Here is a 26,823-nt window from a genome sequence, read left to right as displayed (position 1 = left end):
CATCTGACCTAATATGTGATCTTTTGTGTCTGGCCACTGGATACCAAGCCGTATCTTCTCCCATTCCATGGGTGTCTTTTCACTTTCTGGGTGGTAATATTTGCAATAAAAAAGGGTTTTTTGTTTTGTCTTGATTTTAATATTTTTTTCCTTTGGACTTTTGATACCATATTAAAGAAGACTTTGCCCAACCCAAGGTCATAAAGATTTTAAATGTTTTCTTCTAAAATTTCTATAGTTTCAGCTTTCACTCTCACATTTAGTTCTATAATACATTTTTAATGTTTTGTTTTTATTTTATTGAGATAGACCCTCAAGTAGCCCAGGCTGGCCTCAAACTTACCATGTAGCCAAGGATGGATGACCTTAAACTGCTGATCTCTCTTGCCTCTACCTCTGAAGTGCTAGGATTATAGACATTTATCACCACTCCTGGCTTAGTTCTATCATACATTTTGAATTCATGTCTTTGAATGGTATAATATAATGAAGGTAGACACTGCATAGATAAACAGGAGTCCTGTAAGATTAGTTTAGCAATAGTGTAGCCATCTTCTTGTACGTAATTATTCACCATGATGTGCACATAATAAAATCACTGAATGATTAACTCCTTAGAAAATATTTCCAGGGATGAAGAGATGGCTCAGCATTTAAGAGTGATTTCTGCTCTTGCAGAGGATCTGGGTAATGTTCCCAGCACCCACATGACAGCTCATGACCATCTGTAACTCAAGTTCCAGAGGATCCAACACCCTCTTCTTCTAGCTTCTTTGGGCACATAGGCAAACACTCATACACATAAAATAAATCTTTTTTAATATAAAAATTCCCATAGTTAAGTAACAGATTACTGCATATTATGTAGTATCATTTTAGTATTTTTATATAATATCATTTAATGAATTAATTGATAGTTCTTGAAGAAATATAAATGGCCGATAAATATTTGCAAAAGTGCTCAACATCCTTGCCATCAGGAAACTGCAAATTCTTAACTGCTCTGAGATTCTATCTTATCCCAGTCATAATAACTAACAATAGGGAAACAAATGGCAACAAATGAATGCTGGTGAGGATGTGGTACCCTTACTTACTACAAGTAGGCATATAAATTGGTAAAGCTACTGTGGAAATCAATGTGGAAGTTTCTCCAAAAACAAAGTGAAAACCAGAACTACCATATGACACAGCTATACGGCTCCTGGGTATCTACCTAAAGGATTCGAAGTCAGCATATTACAGAAACCCATGTACACCCATGGTTCCTGCAGCTTTAATCACAAGAGCTCTGAAGTAGAAACAGTCTAGATGTTTATGAAGAGATCAGTAGTTTAAAATGTGATGTGGGGCTGGGGAGATAAGTCAACTGACAAAGTGCTTGCAACTATGAGGACATATGTCTGGATCCACAGCACCCATGCCAGAGCTTGGTGGTAGCACAGGTCTGTAACGTTAGTGCTGAGGGTCAGAAGATAGAGAAAGGCAGGTATCAGGGACTCATTGGCCAGTGAGTCTAGCTTAAACGACCAGCTTCAGACTCAGTGACCCAGTCTCAGCAAAGAAGATGGAGGGCCACTGAGGTGGCTCAGTAGATAAAGGTGCTTGCCACCAAGCCAGGTGGCCTGAATTTGGTCCCCAGGATCCACATGGTAGGAGAGAAGCAACTCCTCCAAGCTGTCCTCTGGCCTCCACACATTTGCACAGAAAAAAGGCAAAATAAGGTGAAAAGTAAAAGAGGAACAGACTCAGTGTTGACCTCTGGCTTTCACGTATGCACATGTAAGTGTGGTACTTACACAAATGGAATTTTATTCATCTCTAAAGACAAATAAAATTATGACATTCACAAGGAAATGGATGGAACTGAGATCACTGTTAAGTGAAATAAACCAGAGTCAGAAAGACACATATCACATGATTTTGTGTCTGTGTGTCTGTGTATGTGTCTATGTGTATGTCTGTGTACGTGTGTGGTGGGGGTAGACAGAATGGGGACAATGTTGGGGAAGGAAAGGGTCCTAATGAAATAAAAAAAAGAGAGCGAAGGAGTGCATAAGAACAAAGCATATGAGACATGGATGAAGGTGTCACAACGAAATAAACAAAAAAACAATAAATCAGGGCTGCTGAAATAGCTCAGCTGGTGAAGGTGCTGGCTGCAAAGTCTGATGGCCTGAGTTTGAGTCTTGGGATGCACAGGGTGGAAGGAGAAAACGAATTCCCACAAGTGCCCCTCCCCCTCATTAATAAATGTTAAAAAAAATTCTTTAAAGTGACAATGAAACTAATTTCTTTGCCTACTAAACAAAAAAATTAATAAATGATTGCCTTTTATTCTATATCTTCTGAATATTCAGTTAAAAAGCACAGGATAATTATAAAGAAATCCTATGGTTTTGTAGAGAACATTTATAGGTTCCCATTTCTTACATTTAAGTCTTTAACCCACTTATAATTTATTCTAATTTAGTCTAGATATAAATCCAACTTTTTCAGTGTCTATACAGCTGTCAATCACAATTTACTAACTAGTCCATTTTTACCCACTGATAAGAGATACCATCTTCATGTCATATTCAAAATAAAAAATGGAAGAGTAATTGTGCAGAAACAGACAAGCAAATACGATGGAGAGACTGAGCCTAATTTTCTTTGAGTTAGAAGCTCCGCCACCCCCCCCACCCCCCACCCCCCGACTGGATGAGACGGTAGTCTCACTATGTAGCCCAGGCTGACCTCTAAGTCACTATGTAACCCAGCTTTCTCTTAAATTCATGGCTTCCCTCCTGGCTTAGTTCCCTGAGTACTGGGATTAGAGATACACACATCACTGCACCTATCTTGAGTGGGAGATTTTTTTTTTCATTTTTTTCATTTTTTTTCTCTGCTCACTAATCTATCCAGCACTTATCTTGTTTTCTAGAATTAAGCTTGGCCATTTGTATTTTCCCAGAAAAATCAGACTTCATGTAGATGTTCAGATATTTTTAAAGCAAGCTCTAAGAGTACCTCTTACAATTGGGAAAACAATCTGAGTGTGCTGATATACACCTGTTACCCCAGCACTTGGGAGGAAGAAATAGGAGGACTGCCATAAGATCAAGGCCAGCCTGGTCTATGTAGTGAGTTCCTAGCTAGGCAGACCTACATTGTGAGACCTTGTCTTTAAAAAAAAGTGAAACAAATTCTTCAAATCTGTAGTTATTCTGCTTTATTATTTATGGCTATATGTTTGTGTTTTTACCCTTTTATGTTCTTGACTAGGTTTATTTACCTATTTTTTTCACAATAACATTTATTTGCCGTATCTTTCATTTTGTTTTATAGTTCACTAATATATGATGTTTTCTGAGACAAGGTCTCACTATGTATTCCTGCCTGCCTGGCCTGGAACTCACTATGTAGAGCAGAGTGGCCAAAAACTCAAGAGAGATTTGCCTGCCTCTGCCCTCCCGAGCGCTCAGATTAAACGCCTGCACCACAACACCTGGCTGGGTTGTTGTTGTTCCTTTTACAAGTTTTTTTTAAATTATTTATTTATTTTTATTTTATGTGCATTGGTGTTTTGCCTACATGTATGTCTGTGTGAGGGTGCCAGATCCCTTGGAACTGGAGTTATAGAAATCTGGGAGCTGCCATGTGGGTGCTGGGAATTGAACCCAGGTCCTTTGGAAAAGCAGGCAGTGCTCTTAACCTCTGAGCCATCTCTCCCGCCCACTGGGTTGTTTTTTCATATTAATTTTTGAGACAGGATCTCATTATGTGGCTGATAACAAACCCATAATCTTCCTGTCTCCTCCTAAGAGCTGGCATTATAAAAAGGTACCACAACATCTGGCTTTTTAAATTCTTTTTAAAATAAAATATTTATATTAATCCTGTGACAATTTCATGTACACATAAAATATATTCTTCTCATATTCAGCCTCCCTACTCCTCCCCATAACTCTTCTCATATCCACCCCTTACCCCCGACCCCCTCCCAACTTCACATCATTTTTGTAATTACCCATCAAGTCCAATTTGTGCTGCCCATATACACATGGGACCATCGACTAGAACATGGTCAACCCACCAGGGGCCATACCCCCACGGAGAATAGGCTCTCCTTCCCCTAACAGCCGTCAACTGTCAACAGCTTCTCATATAGGGGTAAGGGTTCAGGACCCCCCCCCCCCCCGTTCCATGCTAGAATGCTGGCTGCTTTGATCCTGTGCAGGTCGTGTGCAGGCAGCCACAGCCGCTGTGAGTTCCTGAGGGCAGTGGTCCTGGCGCGTCCAGAATAGCCTGTTTCTCCCAGGTCCTCCCTGAACTCTGGCTCTTATCATCTTTCCAGCCTCTCTTTTGCAATGGTCCCTAAGCCTTGGTGGGGTGATGTAGATGTCCTATCTGTGGCTAAGCAAAGCATTCTAAACACTTGTTCCCCACACTTTGACCAGTAATGAGAAAACAATTTAAAACTTTAAAAAAACACAACAAAGTATCGTTTCTTCCCTGTTAGAATGGTTAAGGTTAAAAAGGAAAAGGAGTTAGGGGCTAGCAAGATGGCTCCATGGGTAACACACTTGCCACCAACCCTGACAACCTAAGTCCTCTGACCTCCATCTGTATACTGAGGAACACATACACACACAAACACACCACCCCCAAATAAATAAATAACTATAAAGATATTTTTAAAGGAGAAAGAGGTGGGCTTAGTGGCACACACCTAAAACCCTAGGACTTGGGGGGTAGAGACCGGAGAATTGCGAGTTCAGGGCCAGCCTTAGCTATATGAATCCTCGTCTCAAAACAAATATACACAGGCCGGCAAGGTGGCTCAGCAGGTAAAGCACAAGTCTCGGGACTTAAGTTTGCTCCCTAGCACCCAAGGTGGAAAGAAGGACAAAGCCGGTCCCAACAGCTGTCTTCTGACCTCCACACAGAAGCTTAGGCAGACATAACTCTGTCTCCTCACATACACCGATAACTTGATTAAATTTAACCGAAGACCAAAACACTACCAAAAATAAAAACACAAAATAACATGCTGACAAGGACATGGAGAAAGGGGAAAGGGGAACTTTTCAACACTGCTGGTGGGGGTGAAAATTAATGGAATACAGTATCGAGATTCCTCAAAACACTAAAAATAAGCCTACCATTTGAGCCATCTGTACCATTTCTTGGGATAGCCCAAAGGGAATTAAATCAGCCTATCCTTGGTACCCTCTTTAAAATTTGTACTCCAAGTGAATATCTGATTTGTCTCACCCCAGACAAGTCCCTATAATCAGGGACTGGAGAAATGGCTCAGGAAAGAGTACCAACTGTTCTTACAAAGGACCCAAGTTTGGTTCAAAACATCCACATGGGATCTCACAAGTGCCTGAAACTCCAGTTCCAGGGGATCAGACACCCTCTTCTGGCCTGCATGAGTTCGTGTGAATATGAGGTGCACATAACTTATGCCAGGTTCATATATATAATTTATTATGAAAAAAAGAAAACTTATTTTTAAAGTGGTATATTGAGCTGAGTGTAGTGCTGCATGCCTGTAATCCCAGCACGTGGGAGGCAGAGGCAGGTGGATTTCTGTGAGTTCGAGGCCAGCCCAGTCTACACAGTGAATTGTAGAACTATACTAGAGCTACAAGGTGAGACCCGTCTCAAAAAAAAAAAAGTGGTATAATTTTTTTCTTTATGTTTCTATAGTTTTTCCAAACTGTACACAGAAAGCATAGACTGCTCTGATTTTTAGGAAAAATAATTTTGTTTTTTTGCTTTTTTTTTTTTTTAATGAGACTGGGTCTTGCTTATCCCACACTGGCTTCAATCTCAACTCACTACATAGCCAAGGGTGATCTTGAACTTCTAACCCTCCTGCCTCTACTACCCTGCTCAGTTGTATGTGGTGCTGAAGATCAAACCCAGTGTGTCATGAATGATAGGCAGTTAGTCCCCCAACTGAGCCATATCCTCTGCTCATGGAAAAATAACATTGAAAAACAATCTGCGACTCACTCAATGAAGTTCCTTGTGCTTTCACCATGCGGCTTGCAGGAAACAAAAACTAGCCTCTGGATGGCCCTGCAGTTCCGAATGGCTTGCACCACTTGGTAATCTGAAGGAGTAAACACCTTGTTAATACACTTAACCCATCATAGTCTGTTACTCCAAAGTTCACGCTGAGCAGTACTCAGGACTGCTAAGGAATGGAGGAGAAGCCACTTCAGGGCTACCTCATAGGGAGCCCCTTAGCCTGGTATGGGAATAAAGATGGTGGACATCATGGGAACACCCAAGTTGCCCTCCCTCCTTACGCAGTCCAGCACGGGCAGGGTTCACCACAGCAACAGTTAACTTCTCATCTTCCTGCGACTTCAACAACTGTGGCAAAATCTTCTCTGCTCTTCCAGCATGAAACTCACAGTTGGTGACACCTGTGGAAGAGGATCATGGGACATAACTTGAGCCCAACAAGCGGGAAGCTTCAGTTTTTGAAAACCATATAGCAGCCAGGGTCCTGCCATTCCCTGTGGCCCCAGTGTACCTCTGAATAGCAAAGAAAGAAACGCTCTTGGTAGAAAGAAAGTACTGCTGCACGTACTCTCCCTTGGAAAGTCTGAATGAGCCTTCCATCTGCAGTGACTAGACACACCGCAGGTAAGTACCTACACCACAACAAAACCTTGACTTTCACTCGAGCGCTCTTCCTGATCCATCACTAGTTTCCACTTGGTGCCTCGACAACTGTCTGGAAGTTGGGCATGTTGGCACCCATCTGTAATCCTAGCACTTGGGAAGCAAAGCAAGACATAAGGCATTCAAGGCCAGCCTAGGCTGCACGGAAAAATAAATTAATAGATAAAAGAATTATCTGGAAGTAGAATAAAGGAAAGAAAAACTATTTTCCATATTGCAAACTGTCATTTAATTTAAACAAAAGGTTCTATTTAAAAATTGTAATTTGTTTTGTTTGGGGCTCATCATTAGCCCCAGCTGGCTTTGAACTCCCTATATAGACCAGGTTGGCCTCAAACACACAGAAATCCACCTGCCTCTGCCTCCCAAGTGCTGGAATTAAAAGTGTTCACCCCAATGCCAGGCCAATATTCTAAGTTTGAAACCTATTGTATTAGGCTGTGATGATCAGAGTTTACGTAAAGCATGTTCTTCTATTATGTCCAACATTTTGTCATTTCCCTTCCTACCAACAGGCTTACACTTCCCTGGGGCTCTTTATAGAATGAAAAAGAAAAAGTTATGAAGACCTCTTCTAGAAAACATCAAGATCCAACTGTGGCTGCTCTAGAACTCTGCCTCCCTGTAACAGGGGATACAGTCTGCCTCCCTGTAACTGGGGATACAGTCTGCCTCCCTCTGCAGAGAAAGAACGCATTTCTATTTGTTTGATTCTGCAGGCTGGTAATGGACCCCTGGGCCTCACACATGCTAAGCAAGCAGTCTGCCACTGAGCTACATCTGCAGCCCCTCAACTACATTTCTTCCATTTCTCCCCAGAATCTGATCCAGGTACCATTGAAGGCTGCAGTCCACCTGGCATCTTCTACTGCCTGCTCCACCAGCTCAATGCCAAGGACCTGGGATGCACGCTGAGCCAGAGAAAGGCCAATTACACCTAGAGGAGTAAGAAATAAGAAGAAGTTATTTTTGTGTTTTAAACCAACATGGTTATATTTAGACCATCAACACTCTCCCCCTGACATCCTTGAAACGGCCCTAAGTTCTGGGTCGATGGCTTCTGAGAGCTAGACAACACATAGACTTCCTAGGGCTGCTGCTTGCCTGTTCCACAGCAAATGTCAAGGAGGATGGTACTGGAGTCCACTCCACTCAGTTCCCCAATGGTCTGATACAGCAATTCTGCACCAGCAGTATTAATCTGGAAGAAGGCATCTGGAGAGATGCGGATCTTCAAACCCAGAAGATCTTCAAAGATGTGGGGTTCCCCAAACAGGAGCTGGTAGGGGGACTGCTCATGACTGCAACGGGTCATGGTGCTAGGAAAGAATAAAGGAAGACAGCATTGTAGAATGACAGAACTTTCTACCTCTTACTGCTTGGTTGGAAGGGGCATCCCAAGCCTCTCAGCTGGAAGACACAGCTTTCTAGCCACAGTTCTGGGACTTCTGTAATGAGTTCCATTCTTGAGGGATGGAGGAAGGTACATGTGCACACTCTCATTTTATATTCTTTTTGTTTAGATTTTGAGAAGTTTAAGGCTACCATACCCCCCCCCACTTCACTTTCCTATTCCAGCCTGGGTTCCCAGATGTGGCTGGTGTATGAAAGCCAGGTCTAACTAGCCTGCGGGCCTCCACTCTCAGTAGCCCACCATCAGCAAAGCACAAACCCAGGCTAGGGCAAGCCTGCAGCCTCTATTCCTGTCTGGCTGCCCCAGGCTTACCTTTCCTGGAAATAGAGTGAGGTCAATTCACAGACTGCTCCAGGGCCTTTAGTGAAAAAGTCCCTCAAGGTCACCTTCTGAACACAGAGCTCCTCCTGCCCAGAACATGAAATCATGAGTCAAGCAAAGACTCATCCCTGACAAATTCTCTTGCCAATAGCTCCGGTAATCAGCCCTGAAGCAGTCAGACAAGAAGACACATTTCTCAAGTTCTATTATAAATAACACTTAGCATAAAGCAATGTTCTGCAGGGCAAAATCAACAATAACAGGCTATTTTCACATCTCAGTCAAAGCACTGCTTGGCTTCTCAGCTTCTGACAAATCCCATACAATAGAACCTAATAGTTCTCCAAAGAAAGTGGGAGTTACTCCTATAAACAAGGAGCTAAACTAAGCTTCTGTCCCAGCATGCACAGAAAATAACCTTTCAAATCCCTTCATACTTCTCCGCTTTTGCTATCCCAACCACCCACTCAAATATCACCTCAGAAGACGTGAGTCCTAGAAGAAATGAACCAGAAAACAGAAAAGAAAGAATGTGGTGGGTCGCCAAGATGGCTGAGTGGGTAAAGGTGCTTGCCATCAAGCCCAATGACCCGAGTTCAATCCCTGGGACCCATAACATGGAAGGAGAGAAATGACTCATGTCAAGTTGTTCTCTAACATCCAACTAAATGTAAAAGATAAATAATGAACATAGTAAATAATGAACTCCTTTTTTCTGACTACAGAATATATTAGAATTCTAATATTGCTAATAACTACAGACTAACTTGGCATACAGACACAGGGTTATAAAACAAGGTCAGAGCTACAGAATTTAAAAGACCAGGCCAGGAATCAAAGGACTCCGAGTCAAATCCTAGCTTTGTAGTTACCTGGCTCTTTAACCTTCCACGTGATTGTACCTCCATTTGATAATCTATACAACAAAGGTGGTAACGTTCTTCTTACACCTACCGACTTCATAAACTGGCTGAGATAATCTACTAAGTATAGGGACATTTCCAAATGAGATTATCTGCACTGGTTGGGGTTCTTTGTTGTTTTGTCAACAGGAGGCAAGATGAAGTGATCTAGGAATGAGGAGCCTCAGCTGAGGAATTGCCTCCATATGCCAGTCGAGTGGACTTTTTCTCAATTGATGGCTGTTGTGGGAAAGCCCAGACTACTACGGGCGGTGTCATCCCTGGGAAAGTGGTACTTAGGTATATAAGAAAGCAAACTGAAAGCTGAAGAGTTGGTTTTGTGGTTAAGAGCACTTGTTGCAGCTGGGCGGTGGTGGCACACGCCTTTGATCCCAGCACTCAGGAGGCAGAGCCAGGCGGATCTCTGTGAGTTCGAGGCCAGCCTGGGCTACCAAGTGAGTTCCAGGAAAGGCTCCAAAGCTACACAGAGAAACCCTGTCTGGAAAAACAAAACAAAAAAAAAAGAGAGAAAGAAAGAAAAGAGCACTTGTTGCCATTGCAGAGGACCTGGGCTTGATTTCCAGTACTGACACGGTGGCTCACAACCATCTGTAACTCTGGTCTCAGAGGATCCAAAGCGCTCTTCTGACCTTCTTGGGCACCAGGTACACACTGGTGCATATACATACATGCATACACTCATACACCTAAAATAATTTTTAAATCTAAAAATAAAAGCAAACTGAGCAATCCATAGGGAGCAAGCCAGTAAGCAGCATTCCTCCATGACCTCTGCTTCAGTTCCTGCCTCTAGGTTCCTGCCTTGAATTATTTCTCTGACTCCCCTTCAAGATTGACTAAGAGATGTAAGGTGAAATAAATCCCTTCTTCCTCGAGTCGCTCTTAGTCATGGTTTTTATCACAGCAACAGACAGCAAACTAGAACACTGTCTGAAAGTGCTAAGTGCATTACAAATGTAAAGCATAATTTGGAAAGCTGCTATGCTTGCCACTATGCTAGCAGAGTGTGTGAAGTATTTCGATTATAAAAGTTGGACGTGCACATCTCTATGGAAAGAGCTTTTGGGTTCAGTAGAGTCTACTACCTTGAGCAAAGTTCTTGGGAAAATACTTGGGAGTCTGTGTACAATAACTGTCTTGGGTAACCTAGCCACAGTCTTCATGATTTGATTATGCCAACAGTATGGTTAAGTTATATTCTTACAAACTCCTCTTCATCCTCAAACCTGCTCTCTACACAAATATTCTGTATGTGTGTAGTTTATGCTATAAAACTGCTCTAAAACTTCCAAAAATGCCCAGGAGCATAGTACAGAGTTACCACAGAAGTGGTTTCTTATCCTGGCAGATTTACCTGACTTAATCCCTGGGGATGAAAAGTGATGATAGCCATTGTGTGTCCTTGGCTATTGGTTCGAACTGTGAGCTCACGCCAGTGTCCACCTTCATGAAACAGAAGACAGGGTTCCACTGAAGACTGTCGAAGGAATACTTCATAGTACTAAGAAGAAACTGGTATTATACATAGGCAGAAGGAACAAGTTCAAGAGCTCATTATGCATTCTGGGTCACTGTTTGAGGCTGTACTATGCTCCCCAAAATATATATGTTGAAGCTTTACCCCCATATCCTCAGAGCATGACTGCCTTTGGAAACAGACCTTTAATGAAGTAAGGAAGCCAGCCACGGTAGTCAACATACTTCAAGAATTCAAGAAGCTGAGGTCAGACAATCTCAAGTTCAACATCATTCTAGGCTACCTAGTTTGACTCTCAAAAGTACACAAAATTAAGAGGTGATTAAATGAAAAAGAGGCTACTGTGGTGATTTGAACTGGTATGGCCCCACAGATTCATGTTTGAATGCTTAGCCCATAAGGAGTGGCACTCTTAGGTGGTGTGGCCTTGTTGGAGTAGCAGAAGCTGGCTTTGAGGTCTCCTATGCTCAAGCTATGCCCACTAGACAGTCTCTCCTACTGCTTGTGGATCAGGATGTAGGACTCTCAGCTCCTTCTCCAGCACCATGTCTATCCTCCACATCGCCATGTCCCACTATGATGAAAATGGACTAAACCTCTGAAACTGTAAGTCAGCCCCAATTAAATGTTTTCCTTTATAAGAATTGCTGTGGTCATGGTGTCTCTTCACAGCAACAGAAACCCTAACTATGACAGACACTAAGCACACTTAATCCAATCTGACCACCATCTTTATAAGAAGAAGAAAGGCAGAGGTAGAAATACAGCTCAGATGGTAGAGTGCTTGCTTGGTATGCAGGAAGTACTGCGTTTCCCAGTCCCAGCACTGTATAAAAACTGGGCATGGTGGCACATACCTGTGATACCAGCCTTTGGGAGACAGAAGCAGGAGGATCAGAAGTTCAAGGTCATCCTTGTCTACATAACAAGTTTGAACCTAGCCTGCGATACATGAGACCCTCTTGGGAGAAGAAGCAGAAAGAGGAGGAGCAGGAGGAGGAAAAGAAGAAGAGGGAAGAAGGAAGAAAAAAGGAAGGAAGGAAGGAAGGAAGGAAGGAAGGAAGGAAGGAAGGAAGGAAGGAAGGAGAGAGAAAGAGGAGGAGAAATGTGAGCACATTGAAAAACATGAGGGCTAAATGTGCACAGAAAAGACCATGTGGAGCCCGGGTTTAAAGCTGGCCACAGGCTTGAGTTAAAAACAAACCTGCCAGACCCTGATCTTAGACTTGAAACTCCAGACAGAAAGGAACTAAACTTCTGTTGTTTAGACCTCAGGCCTGCAGTAATTTACTTAAGTAGCCCTAAGAAGAAAAGTGACACAAAAGCATGCCCCTTGGCCAGCTATGGTAACACACATCTGTAATTCTAGCACTCAGGAGGCTGAAGCAGGAGGATCCTAAGGTCTAGGCTTGCCGGGGCTATGCAGCCAACCCTGCCCCATGACCTTATGGAGGACATCATCATTTTTTATATTTTAAACTCTAAGTTCCATGAAGGTTTAGTATTATATCCTCAATCTGGCATAAAATACATGCTCAATAATATTTTTGAAAGGAGGTATGAATGAATAAATAGAAAACATATTCAGATACAAGACTTCAGTTTATTCTATATGTGATACTAAACCCAAGAAAGTGCCATTTCTGTGAATTATTCCTGGCACCACTTCCGAATGCCTTACTAAACTGCTGTGATTTATTCTTACTTATAACTTCCTGGTAAACCTATCATTTCTATAACATACAATTAGATGCCAACTATGTTACAGCTCAGCCCAGTCCTCCAGTTCCATTGTTATTTACTTTTTGGTTAAAAAGGCATGCTTTCTGGAAGCAAGACTCAAATGTCAGAGGTCTTGGAAAGATGATGGTTGGAAAAACAAAGCCTCATCTGGAAATAATGTTTAAGGAAATAAGAACTACAACTCCATCACTATATGACCATTGTAAAATGAAGAATGACTCCTGTTTTTACAGGAGAACCCTTAAGGATTAAGACAAAAGATCTCCTAATTAAAATAGCAGAGTATTCCACCTAAAAATCCTACTCACATGAAACAAAGGAATTAGAAAATGTACTGTTATTTATGCCCATTGTTCAAACAAGGATCTTTTTTCTCCCCTGAAATATCGTTTTCTGCCTCAGTGCTAGATCACTCCTATTAACAGACAAGCATTGTTTTACTTTCCCACTTTCAGAAAAAGCATGGAGGGCTGGAGAAACGGCTCGGTGGTGAAGAGCACTGGCTGCTGGCCTACAGGACCTTGGTTCCCAGCACTGACCGGGTGACTGACAGTCGTCTGTAACCCCAGCTGCAGATGAGCCGATCCCGTTTCCTGGCCTCTGTAGGCATGAGGCATGCACATGGTATACATACATGCATACAGACAAAACCACTCTCACACACACAAAATAAACGAATCTTTTTTTTTTCATGTTTAAAAGAAAGAAAAATCAAGGAGCCAGGCACCACACCTGCAATCCTCCCAGAACTTGTGAGATGCAAGCAGAAGAACCAAGAAGTCAAGGTTATCCTCAGCTGTGTAGTAAGTTGGACGCCAGCCTGGGCTACATGAGACCCCGTCTCAAAAGAAAGACTTTCTTGAGTTCACAGTCCCTATTAGCTAATACTCTACTTTTTTTTCCCACTTTGTAGCCAAACTCACAAGAACTGTATATATCCCCATCTCGTATTCTTCTATTCAACCACTTGAATAAGGTTGCCACCACTCCACCTAAACTGTTTGCATTAAGGTTACCAACTACCTGGTCCTGAAGTCCAACGGTCCATCCTCAGCAACACTGGACACAGCTGGTGAATGTGTCTTCTCATGTTTTGGCTCCCAGAACACCACTGTCTTGCTTCCTTCGACCTCACTAAACTACTCAATTTCAGCTCCTCCTCTTCCCAGACTAATGGCACAACCAACCCCTACTCTATTGGCAGTCATATAAAAGAACACCACATACAATGATGCATAGTGCATACTACTTGATGACTATAATATATGACTGCTAACTGCCTTATGTAGTTCTTATATTATACTTTCTATTATTTCATAGTATATTACTCATACAAATAACATTCACTGTAAAGCATAAACACTGAATTACACTGGCAGCCGCCGCCTCATACATGCAGTGTTTACAGTATCTCATGATTATACATACCACTTTCTCTTGTCTTGATTATTCTTGAGTTCTTTTGTCTACTCTGCCTCTATGAACAACAGGCTGAACTCATGCCATAGAGCCTAAGTGTTTAGTAGGCTATATACCACACAAGTTTGTAGAAGTACACTCTATGGCGTTCACATAACAATGAAATTGGCTAAGGCTGTATGTCTCACAGAGTAACTTCATTGACTGAGTCAGATTGAAGTCTCTGAACAGCCGGGTGGCAATGGTAGACGCCTTTAATCCCAGCACGTGGAAGGCAGAAGCAGGTGGATCTCTGAGTTCAAGGCCAGCCTGGGCTACAAAGAGTTCTAGGACAGTCAGGGCTACATTGAGAAACCCTGTCTCAAAAAAACAAGAAAAAAAGCTTCTGAACAACAAATGGAACAGTTACTGAGTAGAGAGAAAACAAGAGAACATGAGGAATCTTTGCTGTCTGTGCACCTGGCAGGAGATTAATATCCAGACTATATAACAAACTCAAATATTAAAAAGTCAAAAATAGTCAAATTTACTGGCAAAAAACCCTCCATATTTACAATGTCCAATATCCTTACCACCACAGAGATACAGATTAAAAATACACAGAGACTCCACCTCACCCCCATCAGGTGGTTATCAGCAAGAGGACCAAGAGCAAATGCTGTCAGGGATGGGAGGACTTCAAACATGTTGGTGAGAGTGCAAATTAGTGCTGCCAAACGGATTTCAGTATGGTTCCTCAAAAACCTAAAAACAAAACTACCGTTTGGATCCAGCTAGACCACAGCACAAGGTACATGCCCAAAGAAACCCAAATCAGCATAACACAGAGATGTGTCTGCCCGTCTGTGTTAGGTGTTGTGCTATTTGAACTAGCCAAAATATGGAGCCAGCCTAGATGTCCATCAGCAGAGGGACAGGCAAAGAGAAGGTGGTATATAATACACAAGGGAGTTTTATTAAGCTGTAGAGAAGAATGAAATAATGTCATTTGCAAGAAAATGGATGGAATGGGAGATTATTATATTAAGCCAAAGAAGCCAGATAGGCAAATAAAATGTTTTCTTTCATCTATAAAATGTAGATTTTTTTTAAATGAATGAAAGCAGAAGGGACACTATTTCAAGGGATAGGGGAACCTGCGGGAGAAAGATACACCTAATCCAAGCTATCCTATTAAAACTAATTTGATGATGACACCCCCTGCCCATGACAACTCTCAACAGCTTCTCATTTCACTCACAATAATGGTAAAGAACTACAATGATCTCTCACTACATGATATGGCCTGTTAACTTTCACCTCATTGCCTCCTATTACTAACTTTCACCTTACTACCTAGTAAACACTCCCCTGAGTCTGTACGTTATTTTCTGCAGAAAGCCAGCCATATCCCAAATGCTCTTAGCTGGCCTTTGTGGGTACCAGGAATACACACACACACACACACACACACACACACACACACACACACACACAATTGCTCTTAGCTGGCCTTTGTGGGTATCAGGCATACAAACACACACACACACAAACACACACAAAATTGCTCTTAGCTGATTTTTGTTGTTACCAGGCATACAAACACACACACACACACACACACACACACACACACACACACACACACAATTGCTCTTAGCTGACCTTTGTGAGTACCAGACATATAATCACTCACACACACACACACACACACACACACACACACACACACACACACAATTGCTCTTAGCTGACCTTTGTGAGTACCAGACATATAATCACACACACACACACACACACACACACACACAATTGCTCTTTGTGGGTACCAGGAATACACACACACACACACACACACACACACACACACACGTAGGCAAAGCACTCATACACAAAAAAAGGAAAAATAAATATTAAAAAAACAAAGCAGACAAAAAGCTGAGCTGGAGGTGGGGACACATGCCTGTAGTCTTGGCACGTAAAGGGCAGAAATGGGGAGATAGAAAGCTCCAGACTAGCCTAGGCTACATACAAGATCTAGTCTCAAAACTCAAAAAAGGGGAACCTGAAGAGATACAAGGTTTATCCCTCCACACAGTCCAGGAGAAGCTCGTGCTTGAAGGTACAAAGTACCACAAAAGGGATGCAGGCAGTACTGTAATTTCTGTCCGGCCCACTGCTCTCTTACAGTGTGCTCACTGAACTATCCTTCCTAAAGATCAAGAACCTGAGAAGACAGCAACATGATAAAGCACACGGCTCAAATCAGTGTTTGACTAAAAATCGGAACACAAAACTGGGAAATAAGTGGGAAAGGGAAACATACCTCTAATCCCATCACTTGCGAGACTGAGGCAGAAGTATAAGTTTGATGCCAGTTTGGGATACAGGCCAGCCTGAGCTTCATGGCAAGACTGCATCAAAGCTGGGAAGCAAAGAGATAGCTTCACAGTTAAGAACACCAGCTGCTCTTGGAGAGGACCCATGTCCAATTCCCAGCATCCACATGGTGTCTCACAATTAGAACTCCAGTCCCAGGGGATCCAAGGCCCTCTTCCGGCCTCCACAGGCACTAAGCCCATGCGGTGTACAGCTATAATTGCAGGCAAACACCCATACACATAAAAGAATTATTTTTAAAAAAGGAAACAAATTCACCCCTTCATCCCACCAAGAAATTGCTCTATCTGGTGACCCTTATTTATCAGGTGACTGGAGGCTCTTTTCTCAGGAAAAATCTGAGCCACAAAAGCACTGACCCTTTTATACCAAGCACAAAATGAAGATATAAGATCCAGCAAGAGTCTATGTAAACCTGTATTACTAATAATAGGACCCTTTCTTTTCACACAAGCAACTAGGTGGGAGATTTGAAGATGATTCTTTGGAGAAAGTAACAGCCCCACATTATTGATCTTGACTGACAGAAACATGAGAGATAGCCCTACAGTCACCAGAAGTGAACCCAAGAAACAGTATACCTACTCAAGCCCAACTCCCAATTGGTTTTTTAAATATAAACAACCAGGCAAGCTGAGTAAAGCCTCCATGATAAAATACAAAATTAAAGAAGAAGAAATTCCCAAGGGGGCAAATGATAGACAAATGGATAGATGGACAGATGGATGGATAGATGCTACATTACTAAAAACAATAGGGTGTTAAAGGAACAAAATAATAATAATAATAGAAGAAAATCAGCAAACGTTTTGGCATTTAAGTCAAGAATTTTTCACAATGACAAAAAGGCAAAAAAGTTGGAGAACATGAGGTAAGAGAGTGTTAGAGGTTATAAAAGCAGCCAATGAACTCTAAGATTCAAAGAACAGGAGGCAGAAAAAGAGAACAAGCCAGGCATGGTGGTGCACACCTTTGATCCCAGCCCTCAAAAAGCAGAGGCAGGAGGAGCTCTGAGTTCAAGGCCAGCCTGATCTATAAAGTGAGTTCCAGGACAGCCAGGGCTACACAGAGAAACCCTGTCTCCAAAACCAACAAAAAGAAGAAGAGAACACAGAAAACAGAGCAGATTGAGAAGGTGCTCAAGGAAAAAGAAAATGCCCTACATTGAGGTATTGGTTCCCAGATGGACAAGGCCTAAGAAGTGTTCAGTACAATGAAGTAAAGAAAGGGCCACATGGTCATTAAATCTGACGATAAAGACAGATTTCCCTACACTAGGCATGGTAGCTTATGCCTGTAATCCCAGCACTTGATAGGTAAAAGCAGCAGGATGGCCAAGGTTACTGAGCGAGACTTTGTCCCTCCCCACCCCAACCCTTAAAGAAAGGAGACAAGAAAAGATAGGTTCCCTAAAAGTGCCCAAGAAATCAGGTAAGGAAGGAGGCATTACCTACAAAGGATCAGGATCCGTTAGACTCACATAACACTGCTGACAGGATGACTGCAAAACACAGTCTGCAAACTTTACAAGGTCAAATGATTTCAAACCCGGGATTTTCAATCTACAGACATTTTCGGTCTTTTCAGGGTAGAAAACAAGTGTTCCACATAGACCTGTAAAAAATCTAACAATTATATCCTAGATATCTTTCCGCAAGAAGCTACTGGAGATTGTACTCTAGACAAATGAAGGTGCAAACCAAGAAAGCAAGAGAGGATGTAAGAAAGAGGAAAGACAAGACTGCTGGGCAGTGCCACATAAATGTAATCGCAGCACTCGAGAGGCCAAGGCAGGGCGGCACCAAATTCAAAGCCAGCCTGGTTTCCATGTCTTAAAACATGACAGCAGCAGAGGACAAGACTAGACAGCAGTAAAAATCCCCAGGATGAGGGGACAGGGGAGATGACTCAATCAGTAAAGCGCTTGCCATACAATCATGAGGACCAGAGTTTGGGGCCCTAGCACCCACAGAAAGCAGGGTGCGGCAGCAGACACCTGTAATCCCAGCCCTGGCTTAGGTAATGAGAGGGCACAGATAGGATTTCTGAGGTGACTGGCCAGTCACCACAGCCAAGTAAATGAGCTCCAGGTTCTGTGAAAGAATCTGTCTCAAAAAGTAAAGTAGGGTGTGATTAAGGAAGACACCCAACATATACCTCCAGCCTCAGCATGCACAGTGACATGTATGCACTCATGGGCACATGTGCTTCTGTGCAGCAATTTCCTGAGATAAAACTCTCCATCTTGGAGAGAAGCTCATTAAAACACGGGGTGTTAAAGGGGAGATGAAACAGCAGGATATTGTAAGAGGAGGTAAAACACGTCGTCCTTTAGAGAAGATCCTAAGCTCAGAAAATAAACAACTCACCAGCTTCAGGAAGTCCCCAAAACTGATCAGATTCACTAGACAGTTCTTCCCAAAGCATGTGTAAGTAAGAACTGCTGAGAGACACTCTCAGACGAGCAGGGATACCTAGAAGACTCTCAGACCAGCTGGGCTACCAATAAGAGACAGATCAGCCAAGCTGCCTGGAAGAGACACTCTCCAACTTGTCGAACTGCCTGCAGATTGTACAGTGCACTCTAGGTTTCCAGCTTTGATGGGGTGGGCTTTTCAGGATGCAGCTGTCTTTGAGTCGGTTCCTGTAAGTAGATCCTCCCCCATACTCCTGTAAGTAACCCCAATAAAACTCACTGGTTTGGCAAGCTCAACTGTGGTGATATCCTCACTTGGGTCTATCATTGGCTCCCTACCTAGAGTTAGTAGACATTTGACTACATCTCCCCAGGGAAGAGTGTCACACAAAATGTGTACATATCCCCCCAACACACACACACACACACACACACACACACACACACACACACACACACACACGTTAAGAGAAAGAAGTCCCAGGATGATAGCTATGAAGAAAGGCCTAATGGGGCCAGGAAGACAGATTCCAGAGAAAAGGTCTTTGGGGAAGAACAAACAGAAGCTATTGAGCAGATGGAAAACACTAATGGATGCTTGACAGAGCTTTTAAAGCATCTGGGGAAAATTAGCAAAAGGTTCATAGAAAACTAAGCAAGTATGGAAAGGAGGCAATTGACCATGCCAATAAAAACAAAAACTTAAAATGTATCTACACTACATAGTGCTATGCAGCTAGAAGAAGGAACTATAAAAGAGAGGACATGGAGTTTGAAAAGAGATGTGAAGACGGGGTCCAGGAGGAATTAAGGAGAATAAAGGGGAAAATATCATCAAAATACATGGTATAAATACATGAAATTCTCACCAGGCGGTGGTGGCGCACGCCTTCAATCCCAGCACTCAGGAGGCAGAGGCAGGTGGATCTCTGTGAGTTCAAGGCCAGTCTGGTCTCCAAAGCGAGTTCCAGGACAGGCTCCAAAAACTACACAGAGAAACCCTGTCTCAAAAAACCAAAATAAATGTGTGTGTGTGTGTGTGTGTGTGTGTGTGTGTGTATGAAATTCTCAAATATATAAATAATATTCTCAATGGAAGTACAAGCCAGCTGTGCCATAGGCCTGTAATCTCAGTACTTAGGACATAGAAACAGGAAGTTCGGAAGAGTTCAAGAGACATAGAAACAGGAAGTTCAGAAGAGTTCAAGATCATCCTCAGTTACATAGTAAGTTCAAGGCTGGGGATATATATATATAAAATATTTTAAAACTCAAGTGTAAAACACTGTATAGAGTTAGCCGTTTTTTAACTACAAAGGGAGAAATTAAAATATCTAACATTTTTCAACACAAAAAAAAGAAAAAAATAGTTGCCATAAAAGGAGGGAAAAGTCTGGAAGAAGGGTCAGAGATCAGTAATTGACCTCTCTCTGTATTTGCTTGAGACAAGGTCTCTCTAATGTAGTCCTGGCTGTCCTGGAAGCTGCTAATAAGATCAGGCTGGCCTCAAACTCACAGAGATGGCCCTGCCTCTGTCTCCCAAGTGCTGGGATTAAAGGTGTGTGCCACATCCAGCAAAATTTGACCTGTCTGAATGCAACTTTATTTTCTAGATTTGTCTCTAGAACCATGTAGCTATTTTAAAAAATTATAAAATGAAATTAAATCAAAGAAGCAATAAAAACAAATCTACTAAGATAAAGATACACCTCAGTTGGGACTATGCTTGCCTAGCATGTGCAAGACTCTGGGTTCAATCCCCTGTACCATATAAACCAAGTGTGGTGGCACATGCCTGTAGCCACAGTAGGAATTTTCCAGTAGAAACAATACGATAAGCAGTTCAAGGTCACCCCGGCACGGAGGCACACACCTTTAACCTCAGCACTCTGGAGACAGAGGCATGAAGATCCCTGTGAGTTCCAGGCCAGCCAACAGGGCTACATGGTGAAATACTGTCTCAGAAACAAAGTTCAAGGTCATACATAGTAAGCTCAAGACCAATGTGGGACACAGACAAGGACACGGACACACACACACACACACAGAGACAGAGAGAGAGACAGAGAGAGACAGAGACAGAGAGACAGAGAGAGACAGAGACTGAGCGCGCCTGTGATATAAATAAATAACTTTGTTTTAAATCGAAATCTTGGTCTGGTAGGGGCATTTGTACAAGCATAAAGACCTGAATTTGGGTCCCAGCACCCATATTAAACAAACAGAAAAAGCTGGGCATACTGGCATATACCTGTAATCCCAGCAATGGGGGATGGCAGGGAAAACCAGGAGGTCTCAGTGCTTGCCTGCATCCAGGCTTTCCAAAAACGCAGAAGGTCCAGCTTCAGTAAGAACCCTGTCTCAAGAGAATAGGGTACATACTGATGGGGAGAACACGCAATGTCCTCCTGTGGCCTCTACAAGCATGGACATAAGTGCACACACCTCACACCCATGGGTCCATACACTATATACACACAAAATTAAAATAAAAAGGGTTTTTTTTTAATCTGAAAAAATCAAGCTTATTGGCTCCCACCTATAACCCCAGCTCTCAGAAGCGGAGGCAGGAAATTAAGTGCAGGTCTGAGGGCAGCATGAGCTACATGGGAGATCCAGGACAGCCTGGCCTTCAGAGTAAGACCCTGACACAAAAAGGCAAAAATATCAAAAGTGAAAATAAAAATGTGGAGCCATGGGCTGGCAAATGTCTCAGAGGGTGAAGTTGCTTGCCACACCAGCCTGATGACTTGAGTTTAATCCCCAGAACCCACAGGGTGAACGGAGAAGAGCCAATCCTCCAAGCCATCCTCTCTCCCCACTCCTGCTATGGGGCACACCCATGCACCCCCATACACAAAAGTAATAAACATTTCAGAACTAAGTGTCTGGACTCAACGTCTAAACCATTCTCTTTTTTGGCCCCAAACAATAGAGTATAACAACTGTTTACATAGCTGCTGGTTACTATTTACACTGTATTAAGAATTACAAGTAATCCAGAGATCATCTAAATATATGGGAAGACACCACTTCCCATATAAGGGACTGGAGCTTCCACAGATGTTGGTATCTATGGGGAGCCTGTACCGAGACCCCAAGGACACCAAGAATAAATCTTGTTAAAATCCTGACTTGAGAAAAAAAACTATAAGAAAAATCAAAACACAAGCCAGGGGTGGTGGCACACATCTTTTATCTCAGCACTTGAAAGGCAGAGGCAGATGGATCTCTGTGAGTTCGAGACCAGCCTGGTCTACAGAGTGAGTTCTAGGACAGCCAAGGCTTCACACAGAGAAGATTTTGTCTCAAAACAAAATCAAAACACTAGATAAATTAATATCAAACCTAAATACCAGGTATTTTATATTATGGGTAAATATCTATATTTAGGTGGGGTGGTGGTATAAAATTAAATTTTTAAAAGTAATTATCTTCTCCTAGAACTCACATCGAAATGTTTACATTTTATGTGATATGTCTACAATGTGCTTCAAAATAATCTAAAGAAGATAGATGGAAAGTAGATGAGACTACAGATTAAAACAGTAAGTATTAGTTCACCAAACATATGCCAAACTCACAAACACTGCACATGAATCAACACTGGGTGCTATACGAAGTTCGATAAAGCATAGCCGATACCTCCACAGGCTAGTGTGGGAAGCACCCACAGACAGTGAAATACGGTGTACCAGGTGCTGTACAAGAGATGCACAGTAGAGATACCCACATACAGAGGACAGGGGCCCTTAATCAGAGTGAGGAGCCGGATATGGTTTTCTATCGAACTGATGCTTGAAGTGAATCTTGGCAAATAAACAGCAGCGGCGGTGGCGGGGATGGGCTGCAAACTGAAAACATTCTAGAAAGAGAGGGCAGGCAGGCAGGAATGAGATAGCGTGGCAGTGTCACCCAGGTTCAGGACAAATGGGGAGAAGAAAGCAGGGAGGCAGAGGGCAGAAGATACGGCTGGGATCCTTGTCATGGAGATCCTAAAGGGAAAGGGTCAAGAATTGAAACTTTCATTCCAAAGACACTGGGCAGGGCTGGCAGGAGGGCTCGGGGGATAGAGGCGCCTGCTGCCAAGCCTGGCCGCCTGAGCTTGATCCCTGGGACCCGCATGGTGGAAGGAGAGAATGAGCTCTAGTAAGCCATCCTGTGATCTCCACGTGTGTGCCATGGCCTGCGTGGGCATGCATACACAAACAAACACATACATACACACAACGGACACAAACACAGCATAATTTGGGGGGGGGGGGAAATGAGTTAAAAATGCCTGGGCAACCACTGTAGAGCTTTCAGCAGGAGACTGGCACTGTGTTACTTTCACTTTACAGACTGCTGGGACTCTGAGTGGAGAAGGCACCGAGAGAAAGGCTGGAGCCAGGGAGACAAGTGCAGACATTAATGCAGTAGTCCAGATGACAGAGAATGTCATCTGAACTCAAGTGCTGGCGGTGCAGAACTGGGTGGAGCCGAGGTATTTCGAGACTAGCAAAACCAGCAAGGACTTGGAGATGGCTTAGATGTCGAGGAGGAAGGGGGGACTGAGACATGAGCTAAGATGACACAAGTTTCTAGTCCACTGGAATGCCCGTAAGTAAACTGTGGTGGGAACATTCGGGAAAATAAGAGGGTAAGCTTAGTTTAGGGCCGCGGTTAGCAGCAGGAGGAAACTGTGTTCACCAGGGGCCACGTAGGAGCAATTTTAGTTATTGCCAACTAATGGTACCTAATAGACGAGACACTACAGCCACTGCTAACCGTGATGCAATGGACCGAATAGCCCCTCACAACAGAGACTAATATAACCCAACACAGCCACAGCACAGAAGTTCAGAAGACCAGATTAGGACAACACTGATTTGAAGATCTCCAGCTGATTGCTTTCTAAGGATGCTCAGCAGTCTCTGGGAACTTCCTCAAGCTTAAGAGGGCAACAGAATGTAAATACAAGGTAACAGCTATCCTTTTATTAAGTAGCTATTCAAGGCACCAGTTAAGGTTGGGTGCTATCTCCCAAGAATGTATTCAGAAAGCAGAAGGCCTACGATAGACTCCTCGGAGACACCAACAACCATAGGAGGAAAGGAGAAGTTGTGAACAAGGTAAGGAGGAATGTTGGGGCTGGAGAGATGGCTCAAGGATTGAGAGAGCTTGTTGTTCTTCCAGAGGACCCAAGTTCGGTTCCTAGTCCCCACATCAGGTAGCTCACAGCTGCCTACGACTCTAGCTCCAGGGGAACCTTTGCAAGCACCCGCACACAGATGGCACACACACACACACACACACACACACAAAATATTTAGAAAAGAGACAGGAGGAAAGCCATCAGAGAATGGTATCACAAACCAACTGAAGAAGGTAGTGTTTCATGGGGGAAACAGGAATAAGACAGATACAGTGCTAAAGGAAGAGAAAATAAGTAAGCTAGGGGCAGAAAGCTTCTATGGGCTTTGACAAAACCAAGGTCACTGGTGGCTTGGACAAGATTAACTTCAGTCGAGTGTCTGACACAAAAGTAAGAACTATTAGGGTTTCTTTTTTTTGTGGGGGGGGGGTTTGAGACAGGGTTTCTTTGTGTAGCTTGGAGCCTATCCTGGAACTCACTCTGTAGACCAGGCTGGCCTCGAACTCACAGAGATCTGCCTGCCTCTGCCTCCCGAGTGCTGGGATTAAAAGCGTGCGCCACCACCGCCCAGCCTATTAGGATTTCTTAAAGGTGGGAAATACTAATCAAACTATGAAGAAAAAAGAGCTGTGAGGTGGGGGTGGGCAAAGAAACAGGAGAAGGGGTGTGTAAGGAAGGACAGGGGATCTAAGAAGCAGGGATCGAGTCCAAACAAAGAGGAGCCTAAGCTTTGATGGGGCAAAGGGAAACAACGACTTCTTCCACTTAGACAGAAGAATGGTCAGACTTCAGTGACATTTGCAGATGGACAAACAGCCAACGGAATTTGCTTCTGAGAGCTTTTTACGTTAATCTTCCAAAACCAAAGGGAAAGGTGAATCAGTTAAAAAAAAAAAACAACAAAGAAAGGTAAAAGTTTCAAATAGTCACTAATAAGAGGCCAGTGACATGGCTCACTGAAAGAGTGCTTGCCACCAACATTGACCACCTGAGTTTGATGCCTGAGACTCTTGTCCTCTGACCTCCCCAAGTATACCGCAGTATACATGTACACACACACACACACACACACACACACACACACACACACACACACACACACACACCATGCACATAAATAAATGTAATAAAATAGAAAAATCCCCCACAAAAATAGGACAAGAGGGTGATTCAGACGGGTATGGGGATTCTGGAAAATGAGTCTACCAAAACAGCTGTGTCCTAGATAGGGCGTTATCATGTGCCCCATGAAAAAGCAGCACCCCAATGTCAGAAGCACGAATCATGAAAACGGTGGGTACTGGTAAGAATGCAGAGGAGGAAGCGAGTCATTAGGGAGTCTAGTTCAAGCCTCAGAAAGGCTTTGGTTGTTCCTATCCATGAGCACAGGCATCATTTAAATGAGTCACCACTGCAGCCATGTTCCAGGTACACTACCTGAAACACAGTAGGCACCCAGTAGTGGACTCATAAAACAGATGGACTCAAAAATGTCTCAGGGGTCAATCACATGAGAAATTTGTTTTGGTTTTTGGTTTTTGGTTTTTGGTTTGTTTTGTTTTGTTTTTATGGTGCCGGGATTCAAAGCCAGGTCTTCATCCATGCAGGTCTTCATCAAGCAGTCTACCACTGAGTCACAGCTCAGTCCCACGGTAGCTGCCTTATTGCCATGCCTACAACTCTCATGGTATTTCTTTGTTCTGCTGAAAGCATTAACCTTTCAAATATTTCGAACACCTGACTCAACACAGTGGTCTCAGCAGTACCTCTTTCCTGCTAATTCCCTGCTACTAACGTCCTTGTACCCCTTGACATTTCCAATAACAACAGCAGTTCTGCCTCCCACTCTCTACCTTCCCCGGAACAAAACCCGGACAATCTTCTGCCCACATGAAAAGGTAGGCTTTCAGCACACAGCCCCTCGTTCCCTCCAGCAATAATCACAGCAGGCACCAATATTCAAATGTCAGGGACAGTGCAGCCAGAGACTACAGTGCCCTGGGTTATCTTCCACTCACCCTTGTTCATTTTTACCTGAGCAACTTGACTGTGTTTTTCCGGGATGTTTTTCAGATGGCTACACGGTACACAGACAATATTCCCATCTACGTGAAGAAAAATGATTTGTTTACACAGTTTTCATCCGAACCCAGCAGCTGCAAGTTCCTCCTTTGGAGGCATACATTAATACAAAGAAGCAAAAGGCCTAATTCAAGTACTTAGCTATTTTTTTAACAGAGAAAACCTAATTGTTCCCTGGTTTAGCCATTCATCAGCTAGTTCTGAATTGAGCTGGTCCTAAACACTTCCTCTCATACCATGAGTGTGCTATGTGACGATATCTGCTTTCTGTTCAGATTTAAAGAGGAAATAAAATGTAATGGGTTTTGTTTTTCTACAGTGAATAATCGAACACTGACGTCATGAAGTCATTTAATTCAGCACATGAAGGGAAAAGCCAAATGCATTGCTTGCCCTAATGAACTGTAGTTCAAGGCATATGGATATTAAAGAGTGTGACTAATATCAAACGATGGTGTTTCGAGTCAAGTTATTGAAAATCAGCAAATAAAAAGCTCAGGAATGGAATCTGGGAATGGATGCAGGAACTGAGTTTCAGAAAATGCCATTGTGATTTCTGTCACGTGTACCCCACTTTCCCTTCCAATTCTTTTAAGATGGATTGAGCACAGAAAGCTCTAGTCTTTAGGTCTATGAGGATGGGGATTGATAGTGACTCCCAACCAAGGAGGGCACTGCTCCCAATATGGACAGGAGCAGAAACAAGGATTCCAATGTCAATGATGAGGTGGCAGCAGTGATAACGGAAACATTCACTCTAAGCCCTCACTGGGTTATCTGGCAAATTGCATTTAGAGGAAGAATAGGCAAGGGCAGTGATCT

General features: G+C 43.0%; 1 protein-coding gene across 17 annotated transcripts in view; it reads right to left on the bottom strand.

The window, feature by feature from the left end:
• Positions 1 to 26,823, bottom strand: part of Trmt2b (tRNA methyltransferase 2B) — a 93,459-nt gene that overhangs the window by 53,803 nt on the left and 12,833 nt on the right. For 13 of the 17 annotated variants that reach the window (XM_076562200.1, XM_042268851.2, XM_042268855.2 and 10 more), the window contains 7 exons: positions 25,954 to 26,024; positions 10,703 to 10,849; positions 8,417 to 8,511; positions 7,795 to 8,009; positions 7,526 to 7,627; positions 6,309 to 6,428; positions 6,010 to 6,109 (listed from right to left, as the gene is read on the bottom strand). In XM_076562200.1, the coding sequence (XP_076418315.1) occupies positions 6,010 to 6,109; positions 6,309 to 6,428; positions 7,526 to 7,627; positions 7,795 to 8,009; positions 8,417 to 8,511; positions 10,703 to 10,849; positions 25,954 to 26,024 (850 nt within the window). Of the gene's footprint in view, positions 1 to 6,009; positions 6,110 to 6,308; positions 6,429 to 7,525; positions 7,628 to 7,794; positions 8,010 to 8,416; positions 8,512 to 10,702; positions 10,861 to 25,953; positions 26,025 to 26,823 lie in introns of those variants that run through there. The other 4 variants (XM_076562207.1, XR_013048112.1, XR_006067999.2 and 1 more) reach the window with 4 other exon arrangements.

Source organism: Peromyscus maniculatus, chromosome X, assembly GCF_049852395.1.
Source record: "Peromyscus maniculatus bairdii isolate BWxNUB_F1_BW_parent chromosome X, HU_Pman_BW_mat_3.1, whole genome shotgun sequence".
NCBI lineage: Eukaryota > Metazoa > Chordata > Mammalia > Rodentia > Cricetidae > Peromyscus > Peromyscus maniculatus.
The sequence above is the reverse complement of the archived record's forward strand: the minus strand, read 5'-3'. Positions and strand labels throughout refer to the sequence as shown.